This window comes from Malania oleifera, chromosome 1 (genome assembly GCF_029873635.1).
Source record: "Malania oleifera isolate guangnan ecotype guangnan chromosome 1, ASM2987363v1, whole genome shotgun sequence".
NCBI lineage: Eukaryota > Viridiplantae > Streptophyta > Magnoliopsida > Santalales > Ximeniaceae > Malania > Malania oleifera.
In genome coordinates this window covers 156,372,847-156,395,355 of record NC_080417.1, presented here as the reverse complement: position 1 = coordinate 156,395,355, position 22,509 = coordinate 156,372,847, and the positions used below count along the sequence as shown (strand labels likewise).

Here is a 22,509-nt window from a genome sequence, read left to right as displayed (position 1 = left end):
AATTCATGCGGGTCTTGCATCATTTTTTGTTGGGTATAATCAATAATGAAACATTTTATGGGAGACCTTAATGTCTTAATAGTCTTAAACTTAAGCAGACAATCAAATCACAAGCCTAGATCAAGTTGCCTAACATATGAAGTTCAGGAAGTCCCTTCTCTCTTGCACAAATTGGCCTCCTATGATTATCAAGAATAACAAAGCCTGCAGAAGTTGTGGGATATCAAATCAAGCCATCGAGCTGTAAACACAATTTGGGGAAGCCTTTCCAGGAGTTTTGTTAAGAATATTAGGGGTTGGGATCTTGTTTTGCTGCAAGATGAATTTGCTTACAATCATAATACTTGTCATAGTATTGATTGTAGTCCTTCCCAATTTGTTAGGGCAGAATCTTTTGTCCATTGGATTTGGTGCCTCTTTCAACAACTTACAACATTAGTATAGAAGTTGAAGAAAAAACTAAACAAATTAGCAAGTTGCATGAGCAGCTTCCTGAGAAGATTGCAATGCCAGATGAGAACTATTATGCTCAACTTAACAACCATGACAAGTTTGCTGAATTCAAAGAAGGCTGTTTATTTATTTATTTATTTTTATTTTTTTCAGATTTATCTTGGAAAAGGAAGATTCCTCAAAACCAATCTGGCATTCAAGGTTCTCAAGTAGATTGGAAAAAATTCATAAAATATTGAACTAATTATAATGTTTCAAACACTTTCAATGTCTTTGATTTATTTGCTTATTATGGTTATGACTACACAAATGACTTGAGAGCAAGTCTTCTTCAACCAAGAAGCATATCACACGATTATTTTTGAAGTGTTCTGGTGATATATAGCCTGCTGGAATATGATTTGAAGATGACCACAAATTCAGTTCTTGAAGTTAGTGGACAACTAGATTTGTGACCCAAATTTTTACCCTGATTTTATGAACATTCTAGAGCTGAAAACTATGCTTGTCGTCTAAGGATGTCAAGTTGAAAACTGACATTTTCAATGGACTAAATTATGCAATTAATTGGAGTTTTCTATAAGTTCTGATCATTTGAATTTAAGCATGCAGTCTATTAGTTAAGATTTCTATGAGTTTGTTAGTACTCCCTGCGTAAGAAAACATGGTAAAAAAGAGTATTTGGAGTCCTTTTCGGATAAAATCAATTATTTCTACTTGAAAAACATGAGGTAGCATTTTTCTATTATTGGAGGGTTGCTTCAAGTCTAATAGTTTTTTTGGCCATGTATGAGAGTGAGAGAATATGTGTTTTAGAATAAAAATTTAAGACTTGGAACATTTGTCTTATTTCTTTTCAGTTTTGTATCTCCTTTGTGAACGATGAATTTTATCTTCAGACTATGTATCGATAAAGTGGGTGAACTATTTGTATCTTTAGTGTTGAGTTTCCTTCCGTCTGTATCTCTTCAATGGATTTCGTTAAGAGGTGAATAAAGCTACCTATTTTGGCTGAGCGTGTACTAGTTCCTAAACTTAGTATTAAAGATCAAAGGAGAGACTTTCTCCACCATCCCCTGATTAGACATCTTCGATCATAGTGGGAGCCCATTTATCCCAAGGTAATCTTCTTCGTGGTGTTAAGACAGGAGAAGAAATGCTACCATGATCATTAGTGAAATTTATTAATTGGGCTAAAAGAGACCTGACTATAAGAAAAACCCACGACTTCAAAAAGGAATAATCACAAATGGAAGAAGATTAGTTACAAACATGTCATCAAATCTATGAATTTAATGAAAACAACAAGTATGGAGTGCTTAAAGAAAGCAACTTGAGTGACTGAATTTGATGTACCAATTGAAGTCCATCACTTGATTTATGATTACTCGGAAAGATATAATAAAGAATCAGTGTGGGGTGCGAATCTTGATTCTAGCTATTATCAAATTCCCTTTCAAGCACAATATTGAAAACATTATAAAAGGAGGACAATTGGCATAAGAAGCACAGTAGATTTAATAGTACACATGTTCAGTGGACTAAATGAAAAAATTCAAGGCAATCCCTATCGTTGTACCATCTTATCTATTTCTTATGTCAATATTATCTTTAATTGAAATGGTTTCAAGCCTGCACATCCAAAAGTCTTTTTAAGTTTGTTCGAGTGTTTAAGTCTTGTAATCATATTGGGTATTTTTTTTTTCTTGTAATTTTATTATTTGGCTTTGGAGTAACTCGATTAACATACTCTTGTTTCATCCACATTGTATGTTAAATTAATTATTCATGCAATTAGCTATCATTAGTATCCTTTAAGCAAATATAAAAATTCAGAAGTTGTCTTAAACTAATTAAAAATTGCTTAGAACCCCCCCTCCTGGGGGCAAACATCACTAATAAGTGATAATCCTATAAATACGATAAAATATAATGAAAAAATTGAGAATATAAGTAATAATTATTTTTCTATTCCTTATTATTTCATCAAACATAAAATATGAAACGAATATGCATTTTTATATTGAAATTTGGTAATAGTTATTCTTGGTCTATTCTTTGTAAAAAATATTTTAAATTATCATTTGCTTTATGACTAAATTTTTTAATATAAAATATCAAAATTTTTCACTATAACTACTCTATTATAGAATAAGCATTCCTAAAACCACACATAATGTGAGAATATCTAGTAAATTACTTGCTTCATGATAATAACATAATTTTTTGCTACAAACTATCAAAATTTTCTATAAAAATCATCCTCTTTCAGAATAAGCATTCCTAAAACCACACATAACTTGTAAATATCTAACAATCCTTCACTTACAAACCTGAAGTATTTAACTAGATTAATTTGCTTCGAATCATGTATAATGGTCTCAACTAATGTCATGGCCTTGCCCTTGAGGCCCCACAATTTTGGCCTTTAAAAACCTCTGACAAAGTTAAAATCTAATTCATTCCTTACCTTCTTTTTTTTTTTTTCCAGCTAAAAAAATAAGGGGCACTTAATGTTATCAACAAGAAAAAAGAAAAAAAAAAGGTTGACCCCGGGGGGCATAGACCAACAGATCTTCCATTTCCATGTGCTAATCAGATTGAAAAACTACATTGAAAAACTGCTACGGATGTCTGCAATCTGCCTTCCTGTATATGGCCAAAATTTCAGTGGATAAAAAAGTGTTCTGGACAGTGCGTAAAGGAAACTGTAAGTCTGTAAACTTCATAGGCCGACGCTTATCAGATTTGACGCATAATTTGTATTTCCTTCCTACTGCAAATACTGCTACTGATCAAGATATTCGAGTGTTCGATCGGATAGAAAACTGCATATACAGAAAGAAATTTGCAAAAAAGCATTGGTAAAGGTACAACATAACGCTCTTGTAAGTTCTCAACCGCCAGGCTAGGGTGTCCAGGAAAATATATGCTTGCTACCAGCAGCTAATGGAGACTGAACTCCCAAAATAGAGCATACATACGCAACCGTATGGCTTTAACATTCACGACTCTGCTACCGGCTGAAACTTCCAAGTTTCATCATTAATGACCATTTGCAATGATCTCCTCAAGATTGTCTCCTTTTCTCTGCTGCAGGACTAACTTCTGGCGATTAATTTCATCTCTACATAGACACAAGACAACACTCAAGGCATTTAGCTTACACAAATAAGGCAGTTAAATATATGAAGGCATATATATGTCTATCCCACTCCAACAATATTTCATTCTTTCATTTTGGGTGGCTGGGTCTAATAATCAGCCGAGTATTAGTAGATAGGTCAGCCCAGAACAATTTATTAGGGCAGGTTCAGTGGCCAAGGCTAGATCTGGCCCAGCCCTAATGCCAACAAAAATCATCATAAAGTGTGTGGTAATTGCAAAAAGAATCATAATATGTAGTTCTGTTTCAAAAATAATATGAATTCTTTATATGCCAACATGTTTTTCACAAAGACATCTAAGAATATGACAATTAGCATCAATGTTTGTGGATATATGCACCAAAATGCATTAATCTTTGAACTATTTCGCTGACTCCCAAAAATAAAACATAATGACACAGCCTCATCCATCAAATAGGATGCCTAAAGGGCAAGAATCAAGGGACATAATTTATTCTAAAATATCCTGAAACCCCATTCTCTTATTACCCATAGATGCAATAAGGCACCATGTGGTATAACAGCTTTGGTGTTATGGTGTAAAATAGCCTGTCGATGCATGACAAGTCAAGCAACCAATTGGAAAGGGTATTCAGGAAAGTATAGTCATTCAGCACAGAACAAAGTGGCACAGCCTGGACCCAATGATTCGAGCTTGAGGCAATTATTATCACTGTTGGAGAGTAGTCATTCATAACAGAGCCCCTCCAGAAGAAATGCGGTCAGAATATAAGTTTATTGTCGGGGACTGTCAAATAATTGGAAAGGTAGTTGAAGAACTTCAAGATGAGATATCCAGATGATGTATAAAGGTGAAGTTGGGAAAGCCAAGCCTCCAACAAAAGATTGAGGCACTATAGAAAAAAATTGAAGAAAGGCCTTCCAATCTTCTGGGGAAGGTACCATTAGAAGTCACACTTTCGTAACTGTCAAAATTATAATTTTCTCGCACCAGAAACAATGGAAGGGTAAAATTTTTGCAGAATTTTAACAATTTGGATATAGGCAATATCGTTAAAAACGATCTGACTCATTCATAATCTTTAGTTGCGGTACCCAATTACATCATGATATCTTATCCATTTTTGGCCTTCCAATTTCTCTTTTCTGCTCCAACGGTGTGTTTGGTAGGCCAAAGTTCCTCTATGAGTAAGGCATTTATTTAGTTGGTTGCTCTTAACAGAGTTAAGGGCAACAATCTGCTGCAGAGTAGGAGGCTTTCTAAAGCATTATCCCCAAATGTTTGTACTTAATGCTTTGACAGTTCAGAGACAGGTTTACATCTTTTCTTACACTGCTATGTCAATTGAGGTGTATGTGGAATAGATTGTTTGGGATACTTGCAGAAATTTGCGTTTGTATGGAGTCCATGGAAGATTATTTGGTCATCCCCTTCACAGGTTTTGGCAGGAGTAAGGATGCTAGTACACAAATGAGGAGAAGACTAAAAATAGAAGATTTATTTGCAAAGTTAGAGCCCTTATTAAGATGACATTTAAAAAGATGAATAGTGGGAAATCTATAGGACCAGATTAAATACCAATTGAAGTTTGGAAATGTTTTGGAGATAAATAAATTAATTGGTTAACTAATCTATTCAATACCATTATAAAAACCAAGAAAATGCCAGAAGAATGGAGGAAAAGTACATTAATACCTTTGTACAAAAACAAAGGCAATATTCAAAACTATGAGTCAAACAATGAAATTATGGGAAAGGGTAATTGAATATAGAATAAGATTAGAAATGAAGATTTCAGAAAATCAATTTGGTTTTATGTTTGGGAATCAAAAACAGAAGCTATTTAGCTTTTAAGAAATTCAATGGAAAAGTTTAGGAAAAAGAATAGGGACTTGCATATGGTTTTTAACTGACTTGGAGAAAGCTTATGATAGAGTATCTAGGGAAGTTTTTGGTGGGTCTTAGAAAAGAAGGGAGTTTGTGGCAGATATATGGAAATCATTAAGGATATGTATGATAAAGTAATGACGAGCATTAGGATTGTAGGAGGTGAATCTAGAGATTTTCCAATCACAGTAGGTGTACATTAAGGTTCTACTTTGAGTTTTTATCTTTTTACTTTAGTAATTGATGAACTAAATAAGAATATACAATATGAGATCCCTTGGTGTATGTTATTTGCAAATGATATCGTGTTGATTGATGATAGTAGGAGTGAAGTGGAATCTAAGCTAGAACTTTGGAAAGCCTCATTAGAGTCTAAAGGATTCAAGATGAGTAGGAACAAGACATAATATATGAAATGTAATTTCAGTAATCTAAGGAGTAGCAATAGAGAGAAGATTAAACATGATAATCAAGAGATTAATAGCACTAATAGATATAGATATCTTGGATATATTATGCAAGATGAAAGGGAAATTGAAGAAGATGTAGTACATAGGATTAAAGTAGGCTTGGTAAAATGGAGGAATGTGTAAGGTGTGTTGTGTGATCATAGAATACCCTTAAAATTAAAAGAAAAGTTTTATAAGACGGCTATAAAGCTAGCTATGCTTTATGGTTCAAAATGTTGGGCAACTAAGAACCAACATGTACAAAAAATAAAAGTTGTTGAGATGTGAATGTTAAAGTGGATGAGTGGTTTTAACATTAAAAGATAAAGTAAGAAATGAACATATACGTAATAATTTAGTCATAGCACTGGTTGAAAATAAGATAAGGGAGGGACGACTTAAATGGTTTAGGCATTTGAAATGTAGGCCTAGTAGGGCACCTATAAGGAGAAGTGAGTTAGTTATTGTATTTGGCATGAAAAGGGGGTAGGAGTAGGCCTAAAATAACTTAGAATGAGGTAGTGAGGAAGGGTTTAATAGCCCTTAGTTTAATAAAGGAAAACACTATTGATTGGGTGAATTGGCGGAAAAGGATTCATGTAGCAGACCCCACCTAGTGAGACTTAAGGCTTCTTGTTGTTGTTTTGTTGTTTACGGATGCTAGTACACAGCGGAGATGTGTGGTATTAGTGTTTTTTTGTTGGAGATTTGGTTGGAATAATGCAAGCATTTTCACTAGAAAGAGGTTGAGTTTATCTTTGCTTTGGGTCCTATTTGGGCGTTTGGCCATTTGTAGTTGGTTTTTAAGGAATATGTTTTCTAGAATTCTAGTGGGATTGCCAGGCTTTATTATTGATATAAATCTGAAATAAACTAAATATTTAAATGAAGCAAATAAAACAATTAGGGTTAGAGAAGAAGAATGACAAAGAGAAATAGCAATTGACTAGACTCAGAAGTTATAGAAAAAAGATAGGTCCTACTGGAGGACCAGCGTGGTCCTCCAGCTAGGCCCTCCCCTCTAATGAAATCACTCCAAATAGTAGGTCCCATGTAGGTCCTTTCTAAGGGCCCCCATATAGGTAAGTTGGACTCACTGTTGGAGTGATTTTATTAGATGGGAGGGCCTGACTAAACGACCAGCGTGGTCCTCTTGGAGGGACTAATTTTTTCCTAGAGTTGCACATTGCTCTCAAGGTCAGTGCTCCAAATTGGTGTGTAACTGCAGTCCGTTATGCAATGATATCAGCAGGCATGGATAAAATACACCTAGGCAATGATATTAGCAGGTGTGGATAAAATACACCTGGGTCATTGAACTTTTTACTAAACATTCTATATATTAAACAGTTTAAACTTTAATTTTGTGTGCTAAGGTCACTCAACTACAATTTGTCGCAGAATCCTTCTTTCTGTTGTCCAATTTATATTATTCACTATCACGTATATTGAGCTGGAGGTCGTTTCTAACTTGCATGGCAGCATGGGTCCTGCCCAACACACGTCATTTCACTTCCCTCCAAAAATAAAAAACCTCCACTTTCCTTATTAGACCATCTTCCACCCATTATTTTATAACCCCATCATCTCCCATCAATCTTAATCTCAATCCCATCTCCGATAGACTCCTCCCCACCTTCCAACTTCATTTGAATCAAACTCGTCAAATTTACAACAATCAAGTAAATTTGGTTTAAATAAATGTAAATAATATACTGATTATTTAACCAAATTCACAACCAAAACTGGAACCTTCACTGGGGAATTTTTTATAACCTGAACAACTGTTGGAACCCCAAGTTCACTTTCTCCAGAGAGAGAAAATGAGAAACTCTAGAGAGAGAGAGAGAGAGAGAGAGAGCATGCTGTGTGACTTCGTAGTTGAACTGAACATGGTGATACTCCTGAGGCCCGACCGACATGCCTTCTTTGTTGAAAATGACGATGTTCCGCCACTCGAGCGATAGTTTCCTCACTAGTAAACAAGTCTTCCCAGTCAACCACAAAGCAGAGGTCTCGCAACACCTCCTCTAAGCCTGCCTCTTCAGCAATCTTAAATCGACCACTAAGTGCACTATTGACTCGTTCATCAACGTGAACTTTATCGGAACCGCATGCTTGAAGGTCAAGAAGACCGACGTCTTGTTGCACAATGAGTCTACAAGCAAGGTTCGGGTGGAGTATGAGGAGTTTAAGACCAACGTCATGCCGTTGTTCCTCACCGTTCATCCTGGGAATTTGAATTTTATGAGAAAACGATTGGTAAGCTTCTAAAACTTTGATTTCTCGATGGTGTTGATTGGATCATCGGTGTTAAAGTTCAAGTTGGAGTCTACGTTTTTAGCTTTAACATATTTTGAAGTGTTAGTGAGAGTGCTACGAGGTTTGAAAGCTATAGCGTTTGTGAATTGGTGTCTATCAGATCATCTTTTTAGCTATGAGATTTAGGTGTTTCATGAATTCTTCTTCTAGCATGACTATTGGCATTCTAGAGATTTCCCATTATCTTAGAAAATCATGTTAGATAAAAGCGTCACATAATTTATTTATTGATAGAAAAAGAAATCATTAGATAAAGATAGAATTTACAAGCAAAAGAGAGGACATCTCCTTAACAAAGTCTAATAATCCTCAAGAAAATCAAAAAGAAAATTGCAAAAATAAACAATGACAAAAAACTCCAGACGCCCTAAGAAGAGACTTCCAATCGCACTAAACTGCTGAAACACACATTCCCTTGAAATTTTCATAGCCCATACACCATAAAGAAGCCATAAAAAGAATCTTTTCCCACACCAACCAATATGTTAGCCTCTTCTCGGCAAATACGCACGCATTACATTCCTTCCACAAGCCCCAAAACACTGCATATATAGCACAATTCCATAATGTTCTTCAAAGTAATTGAATAACTTGCTCCAAACCTCCCATGCATAATTGCAGTGCAGGAAAAAGGTGTGAAACAGACTTTGAACAATTAAACCAAAGCATACAAATATCAATAAAGAAGATAACTCAATAGTTTCCCTATCATTCAAGGCTCTCTTGAAATAGAAATCCCAAAAGGGTAAAGGACCGCCCAAGTCTACTCTAAATGAAGAAATGGGATAATTTTGCCCTAGGCTCAATCAAAAAAACGAGGAAAGGAGGTGGACAAAACAAAATTCCCAATCCATAGCTCTTTCCAAAAACCGATATTACGAGCCTTACCCAAAAAAAAAATTAGTATGGGGAATAAAGAGAGGGTAAATCTAAGATATAACTTTCCATGGACTTTTCGAAGAGCATTTAAAACCCAAATTAGTATAACCCATCCATTCCCATCAAGTCCAAATTTACTTTTGATTATGCCACAACGAAGAAACCTCTAATGGGAATCGCTAGAGTTGCTTAGCTAGAAGAGTTGTGTTTCTACACACTGAATTTCCAAAACCCAAACCACCCTCCCTCTTAGTCCTACAAACCACCTCCCAACTCACCAAATGATCCCTAGAACCTGCTACCCCTGACCAAAGAAAATCTCTCATAATTCTCTCAATCCTACTAGTAACTCCCATTGGAATTTTAAAAATAGAAAGAAAATGCAACAGAATACTAGAAAGACAAGCCTGAATTCACGTTATTCCTCTTTGGTTCCCACCGTTTGAGGCTTGGTTCTTCCTTCGTCAAATCCCTCTCTCTGCTCCATATGTTATTTGTTCTATACAAAATTTGAAATTAGATATTTTAATGATATTTGACCATTTGACTTGCTTGAACATTTTATTTTTGAAATGATCTGCAACTGCAAATCTATATTATTATGCTTAAATACCAAGATTTTCCGGAAATAATGATGCTTATTTTAATCATTCGGCCTCACGATTATTAATTTGCTTTACAATGACAAAATTTTTGTTGATGCTTTAGAAGCTAAAGTTTTAATATAGAGGGTGGAAGATGATCCAATAAGGAAAGTGAAGTTTTTTTTTTTTTTTTTTGGGAGGGGGACGTGTGTTGGGCAGGACCCATGTTGCCACACAGGCCAGAAAAAACAAACAAAAAACACTAAGCAACCCGTTTTCACGTAACACTAGACAATGTTAACCAAGGTCTGAAATCTCAATTTAGATTGAAATTTCAAGCCTACAAAATATAGAAATTTCGATATAGATGTCAATTTTGATTTTGATTTTTAAAAAATGATGGGAATTACTAGTAAAGCATGGAATTTTTTTATCAAACTCATGAAATTGTCAATAAACGTAATAATGGAAGATTTAGAACTAAAATAATATAAATAAAATATATCAATGGCATGTGTGTGTGTGTGTGTGTGGGGGGGGGGGGGTTATAAGGTGCAATAATTGCAATATAGCAATCATATTTGATATAACCTAAAAGAGACCCACTTTAAATCCGACATTAACCTATGTAGGATCAAAAAATGAAAAGACATCAAGGGATCAATAGAAAGGAGGTAACATCCATTAATAAAAGCAAGAGATTAGCACACCAATCTTTACTCCCTAGTAACATATCCATAGTCAAAACATAGCCCTTGAGATCTAAATAAATATTCATCAATAGGGAAATCAATGAGAAGGTATCCCAAATGCCTAGAAAAAGGACCCCAAAGGAAGGCAAGACATTTCATCTCTTTCTCACTGACTCCTTTACTATTGCAATCACATAATCCTTCTAAATTCCCTAACTTAGGCATTAGAGCGGTTCTCCAAAGTACACCCCAAGTCCTCTAAGCCGTTTTTCTTTCATTCTTGGCAAGTGAGCGAAGTTGTGATTGATCCAAATTCTCCCGAACAAATTTTGGCAGCAACAATTGGTGCCATCTATATGAAACTCGAAAGGTTTTCTTTTTGTAAAACTCAATCATGGATGCATCACGCAATTTCGAAACCGAGCCCATTGTTAGGGATCAATTGCCTGAGTCGGTTCACTCCCCACCACTACACAATTCCGCAAATTGTACCTTTAAAGCAATTTCTAGCCTTCCAAAGGAAGGTGGAAAACATGTTTAGCATGATCTTAACAAAAAAAAAACAACTTGTAGAATATGGCCTAGGGGCTTTTAAAGCAGAAATGAAACCTAAGGGTAAGGTGGTGGTACTACATGAAGTAGCCTTGAAAATTTCAAATCTGACAAATAAAGTAGAAGGAGCCAACAGTGTGGGCATTAACGAGCAATGGTCCCAAAAACTTAAAGAAAAACTCAAGAAAGTTGATTAATTGGAAAAGATGCTAAAAGAAGTTCGCAACCAACCCTTAATGGGTTAAACTTCAGCTAGATCTTCTGATCCCCCTTTACCAAGGAAATAATGGAGATACCTCTGCCCAGTAAATTCAAGATGTCCAACATAAAAGAATATGACGGGTCGTCAAATCCCCTAGACCACCTCAACGCCTTCAAAATGTTGATGTTATTGCAAGGTGCACTTGATGTCATTATGAGTCAGGTATTTGCAACAATTTTAAAGGGGAATACTAGGGCTTGGTACCAGACATTTAAGTCTATCTTGGTTGGGTCTTTCGTTTAGATGGAGTAGCAGTTTCTGGGGAATTTTGTCAGTAGCCAAAAGATGGCGAAGTCTTTACCCGCCTGATGATCCTTGTTCAAGGAAAGGAAAAGACGTTGAAAGAGTTCATGCGCCATTTTATCAATGCAACTCTGGAGGTCAAAAACTTGGACCACGGAGTAACAGTGCTCCCCTTGGCAATATATTTGCAACCTTGTGACTTCTTGAATTCCATAGGGAAGAAACCTCAGCCGACATAGGAGAACTAATGGCGTGAGCCCAAAAATATATCAACTTGGAGGAGGTTATCACCACAAAAAGAAGCAGATCAAAATTGAAGAGAAAGCATACTAGAGGCGCTAATGAAATTGCTAAGGGAGGAGTAAGGAAACATATCCCTGGTAAAGACTTCTCTTCCAAGCGTGGAGAATAATAGAAGGGGAGAGACGCAATTTATAGGAGAAAAAGAGGTGGTAGGGACCACGAAACTTTGTGAGATGCAAATCATGCCAAGGAAATCTACCTAGAAAGTGGGCTTTGCTCACTAAGACATGGCCCATCTAATAAGCACTACTCATGAGGACCTAAAATGGCCATTCAATGAACACTACTCATGAGGCATCCAGAAGCGAGCAATATGGCCCATCTGATGAGCACCGCTCATGAGGCCCAAAAATGCCCATTTGATGAGCACTGCTTATGAGGCAACAAGAGACGGGCACTGCTCGATAAAAAAATTGGCTCATCTGATGAGCATTGCTCATGAGGCCCAAAAATGCCCATTTGATGAGCACCGTCCATGAGGTGACAAGAGACAAACACTACTTGACAAAAAATTGGCACGTAAAATGAGCACTGCTCATGAGGCAATAAGAAATGGACACTGCTCGTTAGAGTATTGGCCCGTCTGATGAGCACCACTCATTAGGCCCAAAGATGCTTATCTGATGACTTAATCTGAATTGTATGATAATAAAAGGACTTATAGCAAATGTAATATACTGTCAAGCCAAAAAGGTGGCTCCAAGACTCGAGAGTGGGAACCAAAAAATGAAAAGATGTCAAGGGATCAATAGAAAGGAAGTAACGTCCATTAATTAAAGCAAGGTGTTGGCACACCAATCTTTAATCCCTAGTAACATATCCATAGCCAAAACATAACCCCTGTGATCTAAAAAAATATCTATCAGTAGGGAAATCAACAAGAAGGTATCTCGAATGCCCATAAAGAGGACCCCTAAGGAAAGAAAGGCATCTCATCTCATTCTCACTCCTTTGCTATTGCAATCACATTATCCTTCCAAATTCCCTGACTTAGGCATTAGAGTGGTACACCAAAGTACGCCCTGGATCCTCCAAGCTGTTTTTCTTTCATTCTTGGAAGGTGATTGAAGTCGTCATTGATCCAAATTCTCCTAGACAAATTTTCTCAGCGATAATATTAAACATATACAATAAAAGTAAAAGAAATAAAAAACTTAGTTAAATATTATTTATTATACAAATACCAATAATTTTAATACAATTGACCAAGCAAAATGTTGCAGCTAATATATAACTTTGATTTTCCATATAATTTCGAGAGTATGGAAGCTATCATTCACATCCTTCTTGCAAGAATCATTAGTGTCATAAAAAAAATAATTAAGTGAGAAATTTATATCTAGGTTTAAAATATCACATTTTAATTTCAACGAAATTTTATTTTAATTTTGGAAAATATTTTCATCGAAATTTCGAGAATTCAATGAATTTCGAATGATTCATGGAAATTTTGCAAAACAAAAATTGACTGCCATTTTGATTTTTAAGACCATGATGTTAACCAAGGAAACCCCTTTTCAACCCCTTCCCATCACAATTTACTAAGCTCTTCAAATTTGCTAATTCCCTCTGTCCCTTCAACCTTTGAATTTTGCCACCATCCATGCACACTTAATTTCCCCCGAAATCCGTCAATTTGAAGCCCATTATAGCCGAAAGTTACTGAGCTTCTAAATCCTCCTTAGGAACCTCCTCCATAGGTGTAGGAAAAATTCCATCGCTTGAATGTAAATTGCTAATAAGATCGTCGTTATCAAAAAATATAAACTCCCTCAAGGCCTACAAATAAGTGTAGGGATATAAGAAAATTCAGAAATGAAGACTGAGATTTCAGGATAGTGTTGTTTTAGCCCATATTCTTTGACTCAAAGTAACAAATAAATCCATGAAATAATAAAGAGATGATTGCTGAAAATAATCTCAATTTAGCAATAAGACAATTTCTAGGCACAACAGCAACTCAATCCTTAAATCAGCAACTGCTTTCGCACTATTTCAGAATGGTAACAGCAGATTTCTGCTAGCCTCTTACAGTTTTAGCTGCGATGGAGGGACTGGTAGGTACCACAAGGTCGAATCCTCAAAACCCTAGCCTCAAAATTTTCACAACTCCAGCTGGTATGGAGCTGAGAGCTGGAGAAAAATCTTCTCAAAGATAAAATGCCAAAAACCTCCAGCAAAGTGGCCGAAGCTCCTATTTATACTAGGCATAACGCTTCCAAGAAAATACAACTCCTATTTTGCACATAACCCCCTCTAAAAGCCACTTATCTTCTAAAGCCACACCAAAAATAACTAATAGTCACAAAAATACCCCTGAATATTACAAAATGAACCCCCAAAGCTAATTTAACCAAAACAAACCCAACAGTACAAAAACTACAAAAATAGCCTAGCACCCAAAAACAACAATACTTGATTTAATGAGAAAAAAATTAAATAAAGACTGCTAGTTACATCATCCCTCCTTCTTGGTTGCCCAACACATGTCAGCTTCAATCTTCATGGATTCCTCCTCGCTAATCCATAAATTCTTATAATCAAGTTAGCCAGCCCATTTTACCAAGAATCTAAAATAAAAATTCAAGCCCTAGTCTTCACCTCTCGCACATGCATGACAGCCACAATTTTTTTTGTCTTACTAGAAGTGACTTTGCCTAGTTCTTGCACTCAACACTTTGTATATCACCATGGAATGGGTACAAATCAACCACATTAAAATTGGAGATATATCCAAGCCAAAAAGGAGCTCAACTTAATAGGAATTTTCACCAAATTTGAACACCAATCTTTCAACCTTTCAACTTGTGGTAAGCACATAAATCTATCTTTTTGAAGGAAAGCATCACCGAGCCACCAACTTGATACTCCCTGAACCACCTATGTTGACTAAAAATATGAAGTGATTATCATTTTCTCCTTTCTCTTTTAATTTCCTGCACCTCGATTTCCCTTTTTACAACATCTTCTCCTTTGCCAGTAACTGTGTCTGAAATTTTCCTAGTTTGAAATTCATCTTTATGACTGCAGTTCATAGCCTTGCTGTCCACACACATTCTCCAAGTTTCATCCTTCTTAGGAGTGAATAAAGCTAGTATGACACAAGGCCTTAGGCTTTCTTGAAAAAATATGTTTCTAGGAAGTTCCCTAACTTGCTTTTGAGGCTCTTCATGCTCCTTTGGCTTATTCAATAGTGGGGCAAATTAGGTAATGTAGCATCTGGTAAAAGATCAATTTGATGCTGTATATCCCCTCATAGTAGGGAGTTCAACAAGTAACTCATCTGGCATCACATTTTGAACGCATTAAGAATCTCCTTGACATCATTTGGAAACTCCAACTGCAGTTTCCCTTTCTTTTGAAAGAGGATATAAGTCAGTCCATATTCCTTACTTTCATAAGCAAAATCCATTTTATATAAAACAGCAAGGGAACAACCATTTCTTGCCTCTTAACATCATCATCCTTCATTGGTTGAAGCACAAGCTTCTTCTTTCTCTAACCATCATTCACAAAAAATGAATACTATCCTTGATACCACAATGGATTGTGCCCCTGTGGTTTTGGCAAGGCCACCCAAGGAGAATGTGACATGCATCATGGAGGCACATCACAATAAATGTATTCTTTAAAGAAATCAATTAAGAATTCAAAAAAGGCAACTTGAAGAGACGATTACCTCATTTCTATTGTTGAACCATAGAATCCAGGATGGCTGTAAATGTCTTTCAGTTTTAAATCCCAGCTTGTCTACCATCTCTTGAGAAACCAGATTCTCACTGCTCCCACTATCAATTACCAAGTTGCAAAGCTTTCCAACATCTGTGTATTTAGTTTTCGGAAATATTCTTACATAGCCAAATGATGCTGGATGGAGGGGAAAGTAACAACTTTTGAATGACTAAAGGCTGACCAAGGACATCAGCCTCAATCCCTTCTTTCACCATATCCTTTTCAGGTTCCATTTGTTGCTCTAGGTCTTCAAGAATTGCAAAATTCTCTTCACCATCAGCCTCTAGATCCTTGGCCTCAGACCTTTTACACTTGGTGGACATGTGGCCAAGTTTTAAGCATTTGAAGCATTTAATCGATGCTTTCTCATGGTTTACTTGGGCTGCTTTATCGCTACTATTGCTGATTGGTTGATTAGCACGCATAGAGACAGCTGTCCGACCACTTCTAGTGCTGCCATCAACCTTACTAGTTGATGCACCAGTGCTGCATTCTGTCCCAAGTTTCTTGGGCGTGTTGTGGGTAACTTGTGACTCAACTTTTAATGCAAGCTGATAGGCATCACTCACCTTATAAGGATGTTGTAAACTTGGTCTTGTATGGTCATTTTTAGATCATTCACATAGCGACTAATCCTTTGACCATTAGTTTCAGCAAAAATTGCACCTCAATGAAAGCCTATGAAACTCTTGAGTACTTTCTTTGAGTGACTTCTCATGCTGCCTCAAGTTTTAAACCCTTTGGTACAGGGTTTGCTCATATCCCGGAGTAGGAATTGAGCCTTTAGCTTCTCCTTCTTCTTATCTCATCTTCTGACTTTAATTTTTCCTCTATCTCACAATCATTTATATAACGTTTCCACCAAGTAGAAGTAGGTCCCTTGAGCTTTGCTACCACAAACTTCTTTCCTTCCATTCAAAATAATTCTCAATGATGTCAACCAATCCAAGAAATCTTCAACCTCCATATCACCACCAAATTCTGAAATATTTCCATCTGGAATTTTGGAATTTTGTCGAGCATGTACAATGCAATCTTTCCATCTGGAAGGCCTTTCATTTTGTCGTGCAAGCCTTTCACTTTCAGAACTCTTATCATCACCAGAGCTGTCAATTTCAGCCTCAGATTGCTCACTTATTTCATTTCTTGCTCTAAAAAAATCATGTTCATTATCACCAACATTTCGAGAACCTTGATGATCCATAGATTGTGCAACAAGCTAAGTTGTGTAACTTGTCCCTGCAGTTCTCCAAACATCTCGACGGTCATGTATCTACCTCAATGGTCCCTATTTCTTCCTCAACCTTGCAGCCATGAACCTGCAAGACTGAACGTGCTTTGAAACCAATTTGATGCAAATAGGTGTAAGGATATAAGAAAATTCAGAAATAAAGACTGAGATTTTAGGATGGTGTTTTTTTAGCACACTTTCTTTGACTCAAGTAACTAATAAATCCATGAAATAACAAAGAGATGACTGCTGTGAATCTCAATTAAGCAATAAGACAATTTCTAGGCACAACAGCAACTCAATCCTCCAATCAATACCTGTTTTGGCGCTGTTCCAGAATGGTAACAGCAGATTTATGCTAGCCTCTTGTGCCTTCAGGTGTGATGGACGGACTGGTAGACACAGCAAAGTTGAATCCTCAAAACCCTAGTCCCCAAATCTTCACAACCCAAACTGGTCTGGAGCTGAGCACTGGAGAAAAATCTTCTCAAAGATAAAATTCCAAAAACCTCTAGCAAAGTGGCTGAGGACTCCTATTTATTCTAGGCCTAAAGCTTCCAAGAGAAGCCAACTCCTATTTTGCACATAACCGCCCCTAGAAGCCACTTATCTTCTAAAGCCACACCAAAAATAACTACAATCACAAAAATACCCATGAAAATTACAAAATAACCCCCAAAGCTAATTTGACCAAAATGAATCCCAAAGTTCAGAAAATTACTAGCCCTAGCACCCAAAAACAGCAACCCTTGATTTAAGCAGAAAATTAAATAAAGACAGCTGGTTGCATCACCTTCAAACAAGGGTGGATGGACATAAGTGTGACGACCCTCAAAAATTGGGAAGCCTTGTGTCGGGGAATCTTTTTTTTATTTAAATAATAATTTTGCTTTAATTTCCATCTTTCTAAAATTTCAAAGTTAGGGTTTTTCCAAGGCATCTTTCTTTCCTTTTTCAAATTTTCCTTTTAAAGCTCCAAAACATTACAACAATGAATCTTTGGCCATCATTTCAATCTTGAAATAACACCATCATTAGTGTTTGCTTAGGACATACAAGGGGGACATTCGATCCTCTCCTTTCCATAAATTCCACTTCAAATGTTCATTTGTAGGATATAAACATCTTACCAACGATGAAAAACTATTCATAGAACAAATGTCATGAGGTGCCTAACACCTTCTTATGCATAATCAGACTCCCAAATCCATTTTTCTATTCTTAGACTACAAGGGTTTTCTTTGTTTCTCCCTTCCCCAAAAGATAAAGCCGTGACCCTACTCCTCTTATTCTCATTCCTCCATCCCAATCCTAGCCACATGAACCCGAACAGAATCTAGCATTGACAGTTCTCAACAGATTTATATGAACCGTTGTAGTCTCATATATTTTATGTTTCTTTTTTTTAAAAAAATAGAAAAAGAGGAATTTATTCAAATAGGGAGAATATACAAGGAGAACAAGGAATTATCCATAACAAAATAAAGAAAAAGGGAAAAAGTAAAATGAAACAAAAAAAGTAAGTCAAAAGGCAACAATAGGACTAACAAAGCCAACCAATCTTGTTGGATATCACAAAACCTCACTCCTATAAACAACCAGAAGCACATGCAAGCAAGGCAAAAGAATGAATATTCTTCCATAACAAAGATAAGTTCGACTTTTTTCCTATAAATCCTATAAATATAGGCATAAAAAATGAAGTAACTAGTAACTCCTCCACCAGCTCCGAACAAGCCCAATTTTCTCCCAAAAGACCAAAAAGCTGATCCCATGAATTCCAAGTGAAAAGCAGTGTAGGAACAAATGAGATGCTATTTCAGAACTATAAAGACAAAGAGAAAAAATATCAGGACAAAGTGCCTTTGGAGGCCTCCTACTATGCAATAGATTGTTGATGTTAACTCTATTAAGAACAACCAAATAAAATCTTTGATCTTCAAGGGAGCTTTGGCATTCCAAATAATTTCATGGAGTGGAAAGAAAATATTAGCATTAATCAAGTAATCAAAAAAGGATTTGCAAGAATAAACCCCTGGAGAATCTAAAAAGACCAAAAATGACTAATTACCCTAAAAAGAATGGATGTCATTCCCCAATAAGATCAACAAAGAAGACAACTCCTCCATCTCCCTATCATTAAGAGTTTTGCGGAAATGGAAGTCCCATGAAAATAAACATCCTTTAAAAATTAAAAAGAAGGGAATAGCCTCATTATGTCCCAAACTCAAGCAATAAAGATAGGGAAAAGAATTCGAAAAAGTAACATTACTCACCTTATGTCTTCCCAAAAACAAATTTGAGAGCCATTACCCAAGATAAAATTAGTGTGAGGAGCAAGGAGGGAGTAGATTTTAGAATTTCAACTCCACGAGCTTCCCAAAGAACATCTAATTCTAAATTAGCATCCTAAATTCCCAACCATTCACATACAATCCAACTTTACTTTTAATGACTTTACGCCAGAGAGAGCAGTCTTTTAAGGGAAACCACCATAACTATTTAGCGAAAATAGCAGTGTTTTAGACACCAACTTAACAAGGCCCAAACTACCCTCCAACCTAGACATGGAAACAATCTCCCAGTTAATCAAATGACCTTGCTTATCCTCAACCCCAAACCAAAGGAAATCTCACATGATCTTCTCAATCCTACTAGATATCCCACCAAAATCCTAAAAACAGACAAATAACAAAGACGGGTACTGCCAAGGCAAGCCTAAATAAGAATAATCCAAGCCCTTTGAGAAAATAACACACCTTTCCACCCATCCTTAGAAACTCTCTCCACTAGATCCCAAAAACTCATAGACTTAGGATTAACACCCAACAGGACACCTAGATAAGACAAGGTCCAATCCAAAAGACAATAACTCACTAACAAAGCCAACTCCCTAGACCTACTACATGCCACATTGATAGCCACTATACAATTCCTCCCCAAATTAATTTTAAGTCAAGAAACACTCTCAAAGATAAGGAGAAGAATCAAAATGTTCAAAAAAAAATTCCTATGATCACGAATGAAAAATGTAGTATCATCAACAAACTAAAGGTAGGACACACAAACCCCCTCCCTACCCACTTCTAGCACTTTTACTAAACCCTTGTCAATCGTGCTCTCAACCATTCTAGTTTGGTATTTTGTTGATTGTGTGTGATCATTAGTTGTATAAACTTCAGTTAGATCCACATGATCATAAGAAGAAGGAAATCTAAACAAAGGAAGATGAGTTGATCCTTTCCTTGTTGAACAATTTCACAGCACCCTAGATTGCAAGAATGTGTATGCACCTTGATACCACAAATGAGACACAAATGGGTTGCTAATAATTCTACTAATTTTCTAGAGAGTGGTGCGTCTCCAATTCTGGAGAAGAATGATGGTAGGCAAGGTTTCAGTATTGAGTTAGGGGGCTCTTCTTCTAAGAATTTTAGTTCTCATGGAGTTGAAAATTAAGATGTTATTGTCGGTTCAGAAGCAAATTTAAATAAGGGAATCAATTCGGATAATCTCAAGAGTTAATAGGTTTAAGCTTGCCGTAAGGAAGTGCAATTGGGTTTTGAAAGGAGGAAGTATTTTAAAGACAATCAGGATTCATTGAGTGACCCAAAAAAAAATCTTAAAAGAGATTCTAGAAGTGTTTTAAGTGTATAGTGGAGGAGCCAATTGTTGAAAGGATTAATACAACGAAGGATAGTATGAGATGTGGGGATGTTTCGGAGGATGATAGAGTAGGTAGTAGTGATTTTAAATGTAACAAGGGTTACTTTTGGATCAAATTCAGGAGCAGCAAGGAATTTTTTGTGACTCTTCTTCTAATTGTTTCAGGATTTATCTTATGCGTTGCCTCCTCCTCTAGAAGGTTTAGATGGAATTAATATTTTTGAGGGCAATGTTTCTAAAGAACCGAAAGTAAAAGAGAATTTGTCCAATCAAGTTCAAGAATATACTGAGAAAGACATTTAAAATCAGAATTTGTTGGATAGCTTGGGCCTCACATTGTCTGATCATAGAGGAAGTTAGGCTTGATGGTGGTAAGTCTAAGGCATAGAAGGGTTGGAGGAAATCAACAAATTTGAAGTGTCCGCTGAACTATGATGGGAAAGGATTAAAGACGAACTTTATTGGATATGTTCAGTTTATTATTATTAGTTTTTTATTTTTTTTATTTTTTATTTTTGTTCTCTGCTCTTGTTTTTCTTTCTTCTTTTGAGGATTTAGTATCCTTGCTCTGATTGTACATCCTCTATCTTAATATATACTCTTTTATTATAAAAAAAAAAATACTTCTGTATTCTAGCAATATGACTTCTATGTATGACTTCTCATTTGAGTTCTTTTGGTGCAAAAAGAAGATAAATGTGTCACGCATGGTCTTAAATTTCCATGAAATTGTTGAAATTTCCACTTTAACCACTTTTGAAATTGAAATGGTGGTCAATTTCTATTTTAAATAATTTCTATCAAAATTTCCATAAATGATCCAAAAGTTATAGAATCTCAAAATTTCAACAAAATTTGTCAAAATTTTAACTAAAGAATGAAATTTCATTGAAATTCAATTTGGAGATTTAAAACCCAAATTGAAATCTCTCTTTCAATTTATCTTCCTTTTTCTTTAGTGAAATTAAAGAGCATTATAGTAAAGATATTTCATTTTTTGAAATTTTATGAAAAATTAAACTTAGATATTAGCTACAACATTCTATTTAATCAATTATGTCTAAATTATCTATATCTGTACAATAAATAATATCCAAGTGATTTATGAATTTAATTTATATTAAATATGCTTTATATGATTATTATCCTACAATTATTACACCTTATAAACCACATAGTCTTCCTTGATGTATTTTGTTTATAATATTTTAGTTCTAATACTTACATTATTATGTTTATTAATAGTTTCAAAAGATTCATGTTTTATTACTAATTCCCATGATTTTATAAAATAGAAATTGAAATTAACATTGACATCAAAATTTTTCATAGAAATTTTTATAGAGATTGGTGTCATGAGTACTTCACTAGATGAAGCATGTCCATGAAGAACTAGACATTGTGCAACCCATTACAACTAATATCATGAGATATGAAAGCAAAGTGAGCATAGGACAGTTCTTCAAGTCCTAGCAGCTTCAAAACTCGAATTTGAACCAGTCTAATATCAAATCTTGGAAATGCTGAGTTATCTTCTTTTGCTAATGATTACTTATGTATCTTGTGCCTCCACTAGCCTCATTCCTTGGCCCATACTTCAAGTGTCCCAACTTCTGGTTCCAAGAAGCCTATATTTGTCACATATGGTAATTCCAGCAATGAGCCAAGTAGCAACATTGGTACTTGGGGTGGTTTAGGTTGTCGTAGAGGAAGGGTGGATGGGGTAGAGGTACTCCGCCCACATACTTACTGTGTAAAGAGAGGGTCATGAGGTCATCAATAAAGCAGTGTTGGGATCTTCATGGCCGAACCCCATATGCCGGTCATCATTTTGTTAGATAGAAACTTGTGTAGAAGCTTATTGCAAATGCTTAGAGTACCATCTGATTTGTTCACTAAACCTTTGGGGGTGCCTGGGTTAAATTCATTAGTACTAACCTAGGAGCATATGATATCTATCTATGCTCCACCTTGAGCTGCAGTGTCACCACTTACCAGTTACTTAGTGTTACTATTAAATGTTAATGAGCATTAGTAAGGGGATGATGATCATTATGATGAATATGATATATATTATAAATAAACAAGGTAACTAATAGATCTACATTCTAAATTGAAAATTTTC

At 35.8% G+C, this 22,509-nt stretch overlaps 1 protein-coding gene across 2 annotated transcripts in view; it reads right to left on the bottom strand.

Moving 5' to 3' along the window:
* Nucleotides 1-2,896: 2,896 nt before the first annotated feature.
* LOC131168511 (chloride channel protein CLC-f) overlaps nt 2,897-22,509 on the bottom strand; it is a 107,172-nt gene continuing 87,559 nt past the window's right edge. Inside the window, exons 9-10 of one of the 2 annotated variants that reach the window (XR_009140319.1) lie at nt 3,438-3,580; nt 2,897-3,281 (exon numbers count right to left, since the gene is read on the bottom strand). Coding sequence is in view for 1 of the 2 variants with exons in the window: in XM_058128003.1 (XP_057983986.1) it covers nt 3,499-3,580 (82 nt within the window). In the remaining variant the exon portion in view is untranslated. Of the gene's footprint in view, nt 3,581-22,509 lie in introns of both variants that reach the window. The other variant, XM_058128003.1, reaches the window with a different exon arrangement.